The sequence below is a fragment of the Lissotriton vulgaris genome, chromosome 1_1 (assembly GCF_964263255.1).
Source record: "Lissotriton vulgaris chromosome 1_1, aLisVul1.2, whole genome shotgun sequence".
NCBI lineage: Eukaryota > Metazoa > Chordata > Amphibia > Caudata > Salamandridae > Lissotriton > Lissotriton vulgaris.
The window spans coordinates 899,973,779-899,986,501 of NC_141685.1; the positions used below are offsets into that span (position 1 = coordinate 899,973,779).

The 12,723-nt window shown below is 45.4% G+C and overlaps 1 protein-coding gene across 1 annotated transcript in view; it reads left to right on the forward strand.

Annotated features, from left to right (window-relative positions):
* The window catches only part of LOC147748140 (intercellular adhesion molecule 5-like), a 235,233-nt gene that overhangs the window by 112,710 nt on the left and 109,800 nt on the right, over positions 1-12,723 (forward strand). Inside the window, exons 7-8 of the mRNA XM_086958983.1 lie at positions 3,272-3,514; positions 5,658-5,900. Of these exons, the coding sequence (XP_086815109.1) occupies positions 3,272-3,514; positions 5,658-5,900 (486 nt within the window). The remainder of the gene's footprint in view (positions 1-3,271; positions 3,515-5,657; positions 5,901-12,723) is intronic.

Here is a 12,723-nt window from a genome sequence, read left to right on the forward strand (position 1 = left end):
TGCATATAAGAGCTTTGGCAGTTCTTTGATCCAGGGCAGGCAGCAGCGCCTAGAGTGGGAGACGCTCCAGCCAGGGAGGCAGCAGCAGGCCCAGAGATGCGATGGTACGTGGGGGTAAACTCAAGACTGCACTACCGAACTAAAATGATGGTAGCTGAGGCCTCGCAGGCAGGTCCATTGTAGTCACGTGGGGGGTCCCCACTGGAGCCGGTGTGAGAAGGGGGTCGTCCTCGTGGTGAGGAGTTACTTCACTTTGCACAGGGGCGATACAATGGTACGTGGGGCTAGACTCAAGGCAGCGCCGCAGAACGGAAATGATGGTGGCATAGTCCGCGCAGGCAGGCCTGTTGTAGTCACATGGGGGGGTCTCCGATGGAGCCGGCATGAGAAGGGGACGATCTCGCAGTGAAAAGCGGTGTCACTGTGCCCCCAGCAGTGGATTAGCAGTCGATCACGTATGACCCTATGATGATTGTCACTTGCGCTGCCATCACCTTGCAGCTGTATCCCATAAGGAAAGTGGAAAGCATACGTGACAACTTGTCTCAAACAAGTCAGGTCCCGGGCCGGCAGCCAATCACAGCGTGGCCCGGGGAAGGACGTCACGGGGGTGTCCCGGGCCGGCAGTCAATCACAGCGCGGCCCGGGACACACGGCAAAAAGGGGCGGGACTTAAAAAAAGAGTCAGAAACGCCCACGATTCGCGTTCTGACAGTGAAAAAGTGATTGACAACGATGTCTTTCAATGGCTAGCCTCCATTTATGGAGCTAGCCAATGGAAGAAGGGGAGTGTTCAAGTCCCCCATACTGTAAACAAAAGTTTTCGCCCTGTGCGAACGCTGCTACGCAGCGGATCGCCAGGCAAAACCTAAAAACGGCTAATAGATGGTTGAGACAGGACATTTTGTTGCTATCCGAATCCACTTACTAGAGTCACAGAGCGGGCAAGGGTTACTGGGCCCAAGCGTGGGGTTTGATGCCTTTAACTTCTGATGTGCCAGGGCCCGACCTCCAAGCAGCTCTGTGTAACTGGGCCAAGTACTACTCCTTTAGGACTCGACTGTAAGTTGTGGCTTCTTGGGGGAAGTTAGGTGCAGGTGAGCCTGAGCACAAGACTCAAAATATGGTCATTAACCCCAATAAATGAAAGTCCAGGCAGATACTTCATTTGATGCAAAAAATAATATGTATGTATGATGCAAAGTGAAGGCTCTCACTTCTGAATCTACAGACTGTGGCTATTCCACATTAACTTGAGGCAACGTTCAGTTTACGCTTCAGTAGTGGGTACAAGTCCCAGAAATTCTATAATGGCCTTTTTAAGGGTCAAAGTTTCTCAGCGCCATAATAATACAGTCAAATCATAATTCCCCAGATGCTTTGCGGCCTGGTGATCAGTCTTACCTGCTCCCGCTGTTGTACGGAAAAGGAAAGCCCAAGCACTTGTCCATGGCCTGCCATGAAAAGTAATCTGAATGCTGCCCGCTGGGGGTCTGGCATCCTCCAATCACGCAGTAGGTTCTCCTGATTCTGGTAGTATGTCTTGGGTGATGTCTAGGTTCTGGTGAATAAGGCGATGCTCTGCTTACACAAGTCACAGCGCAAGACGCTTTGCATTTGCTCGCTGCTCGAGTGCGATTGCTCTCTCTCTTCACTGTTGCCCCCACCTGCCATATGATGGCCATGAACATGAGGCACACAGGGAAACAGCTCTCTGGGTCACAGCCCTGCACAGGGAGATGGCCCTATTCAGTCAAAGGGAAGCACCAGGGCAATGGCCCTTAATCTTCACCGTGGACCTCACCAGGTACACGGGGGGCATGAGCGGCAGCAGATGGGAGGATAGCTCAATTGGTGCATCAGTCTTGAATGGACAGAATCTTACACTTCACTTCAGGGATCTACTCGATAGGATTCCAACTGAACCTCGTCCCCTCCAGGCACACTCCTTCTCCTCACAGGGTCCTCTGGTGTAGCGGGCAGACTGATACTGGTGCTTCAGACTCCAGGGCAAGTGGTCTTGTTTCTCCTTGATGATGTCCTCGTCACACGGACATATAGTTACTGTTGACTGACCAACGTTTCAATATTTTACAATAAGGGAGATTCAAGCTCCCCTTTTTGTAATCAATTTCCAGACACAGATATGATATAGTGTTTCAGTCTTTGAAGTTTGGGTTGGGGGTGTTAGCTCCTTTGAAGTGCCCACTCCTCTGTCCTTTATAGCGGAGCAACTCCAACTTTGGCAGCTCCACAACACAGGCCATGGGAGTGACACGAGGATCCCACCTGAATGTTAGCCTCGCTCATATATACCTAACAAAGGTTATAAAGGCCCTACCCTGCTCTATACGATTCTGCGTCTTCCAGAGAATGTGCCTAGGCTTCACGGTCGAGTTATCTTTCCAAAATGACATAACCCTTTTGAACTGCACAAGTGTCTGGTTCTTCCTTCCTCCAGTTTGTGTCGCACCCAGCACTCAGGAAAGCGGTAATCCACAAAACAGTCTCCACCTCCACATGCCTTTCCAAGCTCTGGTCTGGTTTCCAATATGGAACCCACAGGCCTCCATGTACTGTACGACAGACTGGCCCAGGAACAGCACAGCACTCACATGCAGATAGACTTGCAGTGCACAGTGCTACATATTAACATGATGTAGGCCAATGGTAAGTTAAGCATACAGCAGCTGCATTTCACATGAGTGCGCCGGTAGGACCCACTCTAGTGAAACAGCTAAAAAAGTGTTGTTCACCCCACGAATTATTACTACAAAAACACGGTATACTGCCACCACTATGCTTGTTCTACTTATCTCTTCATGAAAACAGTAGCTCTTCATCACTGCAGGGGTAGCATTTGTGCACCCCTCTCAGTCTAACAAGGCTGCAGTCTGTGAGACAGGCCTCGGTCACGGTGTACATGCACGATCTGTGCTCACCAATGACAAACATATGCACCAAGGATCCAGTTATCACTGCAGCTGGGGCACTCTCGGCAGGAATCAACATCTGTTACCGGGTAGAGTAGTTTACCATCCCAACATTTACTCACAATTGTAACATGCCTATTGAGTGTTGGATTTAGTTTAGGAGTCATGCTAGTCTCTAGTTTTTCAAGTGCTTCTGAATTTGGGGCTGCAATCCTCCTTGTGATTAGAAAGTAGTATAATATTTAATAACTATGGTAGCCCAACTACAGGTAAATTAACATATCTGAAAAATGGGTTAAAGGGTGTTTATTTTACCGGTTATCTTTTATATATTTTAGATGGTTCTGAATTTAGCGACTCCCTCTGTCCAAGCACTCAGACTTGGGTGGAAGGGACCACCGTCATGTTCTCTTGTGAGGCCGATGGCAATCCAGCGCCAGACGTCAAATGCTCAAAAGATGAGGAGGCCGATGTCATCGGACCGGGACTTGAAGTCAGCAGGCATGATGCTGTTACTTACCGTTGCAAGGCATGCAATAAACATGGTGTGGCTGAGAAGAACGTTACAGTCATAGTTGAATGTAAGCCTTTTTTCTTATGCTACATCTATCACACATTTGAGATTTTGAGACAAACAGAACCTTTCACTTTTGTGTGTTATACTAGTAAACTGGAAACCGTATGAAATTATGAAAATCCCCTTCTTCCAATCAATCCTTATCAGTAATTGCTCCACTTATGAAAAGCTAAATTTGAAAGTGAGGGAACGCTCTGTTGGGACAAGGAAAGAAGGAAGGACATAAAGATCATTGCAGAAGACCAACAAAATAATTAAATTAGTGAGACAGGTACAGACAAAAGTGAAAGAAAAAATCTACACAGAACAGAGAGAAAAAAAGTGAAAAACAAGGCATCATCAGGAAAGAAAAAAAAGGAAGAAAGACATTTAAATAAAGCATGGCAAGGAAGACCTGGCATGTTCAATAAATATTTTGAGCCCCATTGAAAGGAGGGTGTTAAAGTGCATCTGTTCGCAAAAAAATATTTCTCGTTTGCCCACTAACTGTTCACAGTTTTCTTTTAGAAGTCATGGCAATGTAGTTGTCCTGATGGCAGAGCTGCTGGTGATTTTATTGTCAGGAAAACTGTTGCACACACCAAAGTCCCTTTCATGCCTTTACCACCCACATCTGTCCTGCCAATGATCCCATATCAGTCATAGTGGTTCTGGACAGAAGAAAAGCCACACATAACTCAATTGCCCCAGGAGAAAGCTCCCATCAAAGGTGGGTGAGCGGGTGGTCGGGAGGGGCATTAGTTTTGTTTTTGCCAATAAACAAAACTCTAATTTGATGGTTTTCTTTTGGATAAAATAAAATTGAGGACAGATCTGCCATGCTTGATGGACCTAGCCAACAATGTCTTTGCCCTGAATGTTTCGGCCGCTGTGGTGACAGGAGAAGGCAGGAGGAGAAATATTAAAATATTGTTAGCAAATACTAGATTTGCAGACCCAGAAACAGCTGGTGTGACAGAGTTGAGACCTCGCCACCCTATATGCACCGCATCTGGCTCACCAACCTGCAAAGGATTGCTTTCACAATCTCATTGAAGACCTGATTCACTGTTTTTAGACCTGACCCACCCTTCGTCACACTCACTGGCTCCTTAAACATATATCCCACTTATTTATGAACACCCAACTTACTCATTGAGCTTGTGGGTCATAGGAGACCTGGAGGACTCACGGTAGATATGATCCATTCTTTTGAGTTGAGCTACATCCCCTTCCCTGATGAACTGACCAACTCATTCGTGACATGGTCAATTCCTTGGATACTTCCCACTACTTCAACCCTCAATTTACCGTCCTGACCCATTCATTGACGACCAGTGATAACGTGGATGGCTCAGTTAGGACATTACCTACTCATTAGAGATCTCTCCTTTTCATTAAAGATCTGGTCCATTCATTAACAATGGGCCCACTAATCCAAGACCAGAGTCATTCAAGGTCGACGTGACCTACGTTGTGAAGACCCAATATATACTTTGAAGCCCTGACATTTTCATTGATGATTTGAACCATAACCACTTTATGAAGATCTGCCTCCAAATCACCTAGGACCTGACCTACTCAATACACCCCCGCCAAAGAATGGTGCAACTCATACCACTCCAACTGATTGAAAAAACCCTCCCTCTCTTTAAAAACAGACCCCACTTGTTGAACACCACTTACATGTATTGCATATCCATCCCAATCACTTAAGACCTTTCCCATTAATTTAAGGTTCAATTTTCTGATTAAAAGACTACTCCCATGCAATTAAAACCTCTTTTGCACTTTGGAATTACTTCCCACTCATTGAAGAATGCTCTCCCACTCTGAAGGCACATTCATCTCTTTGGCGAATCCTCCCAGCCATTGAAATCCTAATGCCGTATAGTTATAGAAAGGAGAACAGAGAGAATAGCACACCAATAAGGAAAAAAGTTTTTAAAAATTTTAAAAATTCCGAAAATATTACATGCCAGTGGGATGCAAATGTAGTAGAAGAGAAAATCAACAAGTCATGAATAAATATTTATGAACCCTCTTGCTGATGGAGAGTGGTATTATGACGTTTATACTATTTGTGAGAAAGCAGATTATCATACATGTTCCCACCGACATGCATGAAGGAATTAACTTAACAGTGCTGTCTTTGTGTTCTTTCCTAGATGCACCAAAGTTCGAGTCATCCTTCTGCTCTAACACTCAGACTTGGGTGGAGGGGACCCAGGCCTTTTTCTTTTGTAGAGCCTTTGGGAATCCACCCCCATTTATTCGATGCACCGACGAGGCTGGCGTCGATGTGATAATGTATTGGTCTAAGATCACGAGAAACCAGTCTGGCATCTATCAATGCCTGGCTACCAACAAACATGGGCGCGATGCTATAAATACAACAGTGACAGTTGAATGTAAGTTAAGCTTACTGACTTAAGTAACTATGTCAAAGTTGTAGAAAGCAGTCCAAATCCTTATTGTTTTGTTTATTTTTTCTTCCTATGCATTGTTTCAAGCACAGGAATACTATAGGTAATGTGCTAAATATAGGAAGGCACTGCATTTAAAAGGACTGGGTGGCGGCAAATGGGTTTGCTCACAACTGGGGAATATTCCCAGGGAATGATAAAGCTGTCATAGAAAGAAAAACAGTAAAAGCTAAACAGTACTCGGGCGGTGGGATCATCTTTTAGGCTGTGACACATTTGCCTTGGGCCCTCTTCTATATGGCATTGTTGGCATTATTAAGTATGGCCCACCGAATCTGTACTGCCTTTTCAAATCATTTCAGAGCTATGCCCTGTAGAAAACATGCCATTGGAAGTGTGCAACTACGAGTTAGTTTGCACAAGATTAATTATCATTATGGGATACATGCATCAATCATTTTTGTCTTTTCAAAACGGGCCGATTCGCAGTTTGTGAATGCAAAAAATGTTTGTCTGATGCAGCAAACCCTATTTTGCAATTCGCAACCTGTTACCGAATCGCAAAATGGGTTTGCGATTCGGTATTTGGAATGGGCGTGTTTACGGCGTCCCTTCCAAATACTGAATCTCTGCGATATGTATGAATGTTTTGTGACAGTGAATGCAGTGGCAAAACATTCGCATTTTATCAGCTACTTCAAGTAGGTGGTATCCGATTCACAAATGGGAAGGGGTCCCCAAGGTACCCCTTCTCCTTGGTGAATGCTTGGTACAGCATTTTTGGTCCCACGGAACACTGCCTACTCTTAAAAACTGAAAAAAAACTTTTCATTTTTGTTTTTGAAACGCATCCCGAGCTGCATTTAAAAAAAAATTGCTTTATTTAAAAGCAATCACAGACATGCTGGTCTGCTGACCTCAGCAGGCCACCATCCCTGCGATTTTAGCGATTCCCAGTGGGTTGCAAACTGGGACCTACCTTATTAATATTCATGAGGTAGGACTATTTGCGACCCACTGGGAAGCGCAAGTGAAACTCAATAGAATTTCATGCATTTGAAATAGCGATTTCCTAATTGCGATTTGCAGGAAATCGCAATTAGGGACTCAGTATTTCAAACTTTTATACATATGGCCCTATGTGTTTTAGCACATTAATGCTTGTATTGCGCTTTATAAGAATGAGGTTGTAGTAATACCTGTATTGCACCTAGTAAGATGGAGGTTGCAGTTGGTTTCAGCCACTGGTGGTCCATGTTGGCCTTTTTTCTCGGTTTCAAATTTTCAAGGATAACACTAGGTTATCACATCTATGCCGATTTGAGGACTTTCCTAGTAATGGTAAGTAATAAGCAAGGTCATACTAGCTCATAGGGCAATCAGGCAGTGCCTGATGGGCTAGTGGGACAGGTCAGGGTGTGGGCTGCTTTTTTTTGGGTGTTTGTGGGCCAATTTTATGGTGTGGTGGACTGATTTGTTGGATGAAGCCTACCAAACAGCGCAACTGTCTGGTTTGCTAAAGACATCCTCTGGACATTCGGAAAGCTTCCATGAGAATGCATTCTGCCCTTTGCTTATTATTGGCGTTGTGGTTTGGAACTCACATTTGCTTGGTTTCTATTTGTTAGTTTTGTTTGTTTTAGGCTGTCCAGCATGAATTGGTCCCTCCTGTAGAGCACCAGAAGGTAAAACATGGCTCCCAGTCTACCAGTACAGACTGGAAGAGCAGTTTAAAATTGCTAACTCGACTTTGCCGTTTAAGGTAATCGCAAAGCCCAAACTTCCCTTTTTTACGCATGTAAGTCACCCCTATGGCAGGCCTAATGAGCCATAAGGCAGGTTAAAAGGTGGAACCTGTACTTTTAGATATTCTGCAGTAAAAATGCCAAATTGGCGTTTTTACTGTAGAAAGGCAAGTAGCCATATTAGCAAGTACAGAGCTACAGGCTGGCAGTCCAGCCCTGGTAACTTCTTAGTGGGACTATTAAGGTTGGCATGTTTTGGTATCAAAAGAATCAAGGCATTTATTCTGTTTTAATGGTTATATCGAATTTGTGGGAAAAGTGCAACTTTAGAAGTTGCAATTCCATTGCCCAAAGTTTCCAGTGCCTGTTTACTGATGTACACAGGCATTGTCCTGCGGACAGCTTTCTGCTCCCCTGGGGAGACATGCAAACAACTCCCAGTGGAGGACACACTAGGAGACTGCATGAGAGATAGGTGTTTCCTCCCTCCTGCAGGAATCCACATGGGTGATAGCCCTAAAGGCGAGCTTGAAATGAGAGGCTGCCATTGAAGGGCAAATAGGTAACACTTAAGAGAGTAGCACTCTACTGTTTAGGCAGACAGGCTGGCATGGGGGACAGGAGATGAGAAGCCAGTTGTCAAACCATTTTTTCCAGGGGCATGTAGCCCTTTGGTAGCTACACCTTTGCGTGTGGTCCAGGGACCTCTGACTATAGAGAGAGTAGTCTCGCCATATTGGAAATTGGCAGAATGGTGCATCTTGGGGTAACCAAATGCCACACTTCTCAGGAAGTGGTCATCAGGAGGGAGAGGACCTGGTAGCCCACTGGCTCCCAACAGCATCCTACCCTGAAGGCATTTTCTGAAAATAAATAGGACACCGCTGGCAACCAGAACTCAGAGCTCGACCAACTTGGAAGAAGGACTGTCCTGCTGCTCTGAGGGCTCATCAAAGTATGTCTGCACTTATGTGCACTGCACCTGCTGGACATTGTGGCTAGAAAAAAGAGAGACTGTACCTGCTGTGCATTCCTCAAGGAAAATCTGTCTCCAGAGCCCAGTCAAACCAAAAGAACTTCAAGGGCCAACAGACTGGCCTCCTGTTCCCAGCTGAAGAAGCCTGTTGGAAAAAGTTGGTAGACCAAAGTCCTCAAGTTGCTACGAATTCTGCAGTGCAGCATCAAAGACCAAGACCAAATGCACAGAGTTGAACACGATTTGCTGAACATTGATGTGCCATCAGAGAGTTGCTGGATCCCTCAGAACGCAAGTTATCTTCTCAGGAAAGATTGGCCTGTGATCGCGACTTTGAGCAACTGGTAGTCCAGTGGTGACTGGACTTCATTGGAACACTGAAAGAGGTCCCAGGGGAATTATTTTACAACCCTAACTGCTAAACCCCCTGAATACTAATGACACCAACAAAAATTAGCAAAGAGTCAAAAAGGCTAGTAGAATTATGTATCCAACAGAAATTAGAAAAGGGAGAAGCTATCAGTGTAAGCGAGTTCCCATCAGTCCACCATCGAGACCGCCCTTCATCATCTGGGGTCTCTTATTCCTTTCAAGAAATGGTAGACCACAAAAGACCGGCAGATTTTTAAACCAGGTCAAGGGTGTACCAAACACACTAACTCAGATGTAAACAGGGTGTGCCTAATGTGGAACTGAATAGCAGTGCTAAAAAGTGAAAGTGTTGAAGTGATGAAAGCAAAGAGAAAAAGCTCTAAAATTTGGTAGTGATAGGGGAAAACAAATTTTAATATGCACCCTTTCACTTCAAACAGGACTCCTTCACCATCTTTGTAGACTGGGGAATCCCTGCAGGAAAGCCACTGTTGACCTCGGCATATCCAGAGCATCCTAAGAGCATCTTCAGCATCCTTCATTCCTTGCAATAGAACCACTCCATAGGAATTCATTGCAATGTGTATAAAGTGTCTGGAACTGCTGAAGGAGTGCTTCTTCTGGGAAGATAACTGTTCTGAGGACCTTGCTGGTTCCCCTGACTAGCTCCCTGCCTGGGTTGGTTACCTCAAGTACTACTAATCAACTGCATATTCTGTTTCCAAATCATTGACCTGCATATTCTGTTTCCAATTCATTGACATTGCCAAGAAATGTTTGTGGTTGAGTGAACTTGTTCTAATTTATTCTTTCTTGTAAAATCTATATATATATCTGGAACCCTCTACTGGATCTTTTTGCTCTAGTGTCTTAATTCTTATAAAAATACAGTCTATTTTTAGGTCGAGCCTAGGCAGCATAAATGCGTTGTCTGGAAGACCTAAAGTATTCCAAAAATGACTTTTCTCCTGTCTGCTGCCTCATCATTGGTTTGGTGCATTGTCACTCTATTTTGCTGCTTTCTAAATGGTTGATGCAACCAAATGTCACTTCAGTTTTTCCCGAAGCAGCACCGCCCAACTACAGTTTTCCTACGGCTTCCATGGTTCGTGAGTTGTTGAGGAGAACTCTTGTTTTTTACAATTGTTGCAGCCCAGAATGATGAGCTGTAGCTTGTAATATGATGGCTGCACATTTTTTTTTTCTGCAAGGCTAATTATGATGCTTTGATGTGTAAAGCGCGAGCACACGCACGCTTTCATGTCAGTTTAGTGCTTGTGTAATGTCTTAGCTCCCATGCCGCGTTTAAACTTCAATAATGGACAACCCCACTACCACCTTATAGAGCGCACCCCCAATCCTTTTTTTAATTCATAATGTTTCATAAAATGCGGCACGCCAAGCTTGTGCATTCTTGACAGCACAACTCTGATTACTGAGGGTGCCTGTCCGTACTCAGTCTCCCAACACAGGCGCACGTCGGTTCCTGTTTCTCCTCGCAGTGAGCGTGCATTACACGGCAAACTAAATAGTAAGAATAAATCATTATAGAAAGCAAACCTGAAAAAATATCAACATAATCATTGCCATCTTGATTGTATACTTAAATAATGTTAGCCTAATTTGTAATAGAGGATGATGTTCCATGAAAAGGCAACGTGTATCTGTTTAGACATGCAATGTGGTTATTTGTTCCGCAACACAGATTAAAAAAAAGGCATGATAATAACTGCAACAGCCCTGATTGAATAAAAAGGGTTCAGGAAGTGGATCTTCTATGGTTGTACTGTAAGTGGCATGGCACGTCTACATATAGAAATGTCAGAAACTGAAAGGGATTGACTGTTTCTCTCTGCGCTCAGCCAGGAGGTTTGTTCTGCTCACTACTTTCGGCCACTGAGTACAGAGGTCACATTGTCCCCATGTCCCTGGTATTAGAGTGATTTACGATAAGGGAACTGAACTCATGTAGATCACAATACAAGAGGAAAAAAAAATAGGCCTGTTAGAACTGGGGGTCTCTAGTTGGCAGAGGTAGGTACCACAGTCCAAATAGGGACCCTTGCTTCTAGTCAGGGTAAGAAGGAAATACTCTTAGATAACCTCTGCTCACCCTCTGGGTAGCTTGGCATGAGCAGGCAAGGCTTATCGAAGGCAATGTGTAAAATATTTGTACCAACACTCACAGTAACACAGTGAAAACACCACAATCTGACTCCACAACAGTTTAGAAAAATAAATGTGTTTATTCTAAACTCCACAAGACCAAAACGACAAAAATCCAAGATACACAGTTCAAGAATATGGTTTCAAATGAGTTCTTAAGGTTGCGTTAAAATAATCCGCAGTTGCTTCACGTTTTAGCCAACAGTACCGCTAGATGCGACAAAAGTACCAAGTGAAAGCTGTAGCGGTGAAAAGCAAGCGATGCGTCACTCCTGAGACCCTGGGCAGGCGATGCGACAGCCTTGCTGGACGTAGCGGGCTTGTTGCGATGACTCCGGTCTGTATGGGGAGGGATGCAATACCTTGCGTGGATTCCGGTGCACAGGTTTCGTGGAAGCGGCTCCCAAAAGGGACGATGTGACGATCTTTGGGGCAGCGACGATTTCCGGAGCGGCGACGATGCGTGGCTCAGCGACTATCTTCTACTCTCGTGGCCCCTCGATATATGATTTCTCTGCAACGATGTTCGCAGCGACGTGATGCAGCCCGCAAGCAAGCGATGCGACGATCTCACTCAGTGACGACAGGCTCTGCGACGATACTCGCAGCAATGGTAATCTTCGCGCACCGGACTGGTGCATCCCGCAAACGAAGGATGCGACAATTATGGCAGCGGCAACAGGCGCTGTGACGATCTCGACGCTCGTGGCAGCGGGAATTTCATGGCACTGACGGGGATGCGCTCCGCAAGCGAGCGATGCGATAAAATTTGAAGAAAGTCTTTCAAATCTTGGTTTCTAGCTTCTCAACACAGGTACAACTTCCAGAGGCACCACAACTGGCTCAAGCACTCTAGGAAGGACAGAACTCTCTCAGTAGGGTTCAGGGAAGCAGGGGGAGAAATCCTTTTGTTCCTCGGACTTCTTAACAGGGAGCCAGCTCTTATCAGGCCCTTGGAGATTCCTTCAAGCAAGGGGACACAGCACAAAGCAAAGTCCTTCCCCTCTCCTTGTCAGCAAAGCAACAGCAGGTCAGTCCAGCAGAGCAACAGCAGGACAGTCTTCCTTCTTCAGTTTCAGCTTTCTCCTTGGCAGAGGTTCCTTCTTGATTCCAGGATGATCTAATTTTCTGTCGTCAGGGGTCCTGTACTTATACCCCTTAAAGTCTTTGTTCCCTTTGTGCAGGAGGGCTCTGAGCCCGGTCTGAACCAGTTCTGGGTGTTCCTTGAGCACTTTGTTTTCCTCTCTTCTCCATTCCTTTCAGAGAGAGGGGCAGGGTCTTCAGCCGCCCAGCAGGAGGTGGAGCCAGCATTGTGGAGAAAAAGCACAGCCCTGGAGCACTTTGTTGACAGGATTCCTTCTCTCCTTTCACAGTGTAGGGCAGAGACATCAGATGCACCACAGTAGGTGGAGCCAGCACTGTGGGGGGCAGGCACAGTCTTATTTAGATCCCAGGTGCAACTCCTCCCTCCCATTTAGATGCAGATCTCTCTATTCACCACTGGACGGGCTCATTCTGTCTCTTGGAATCCCCTAGCCCTGTCGCTCAC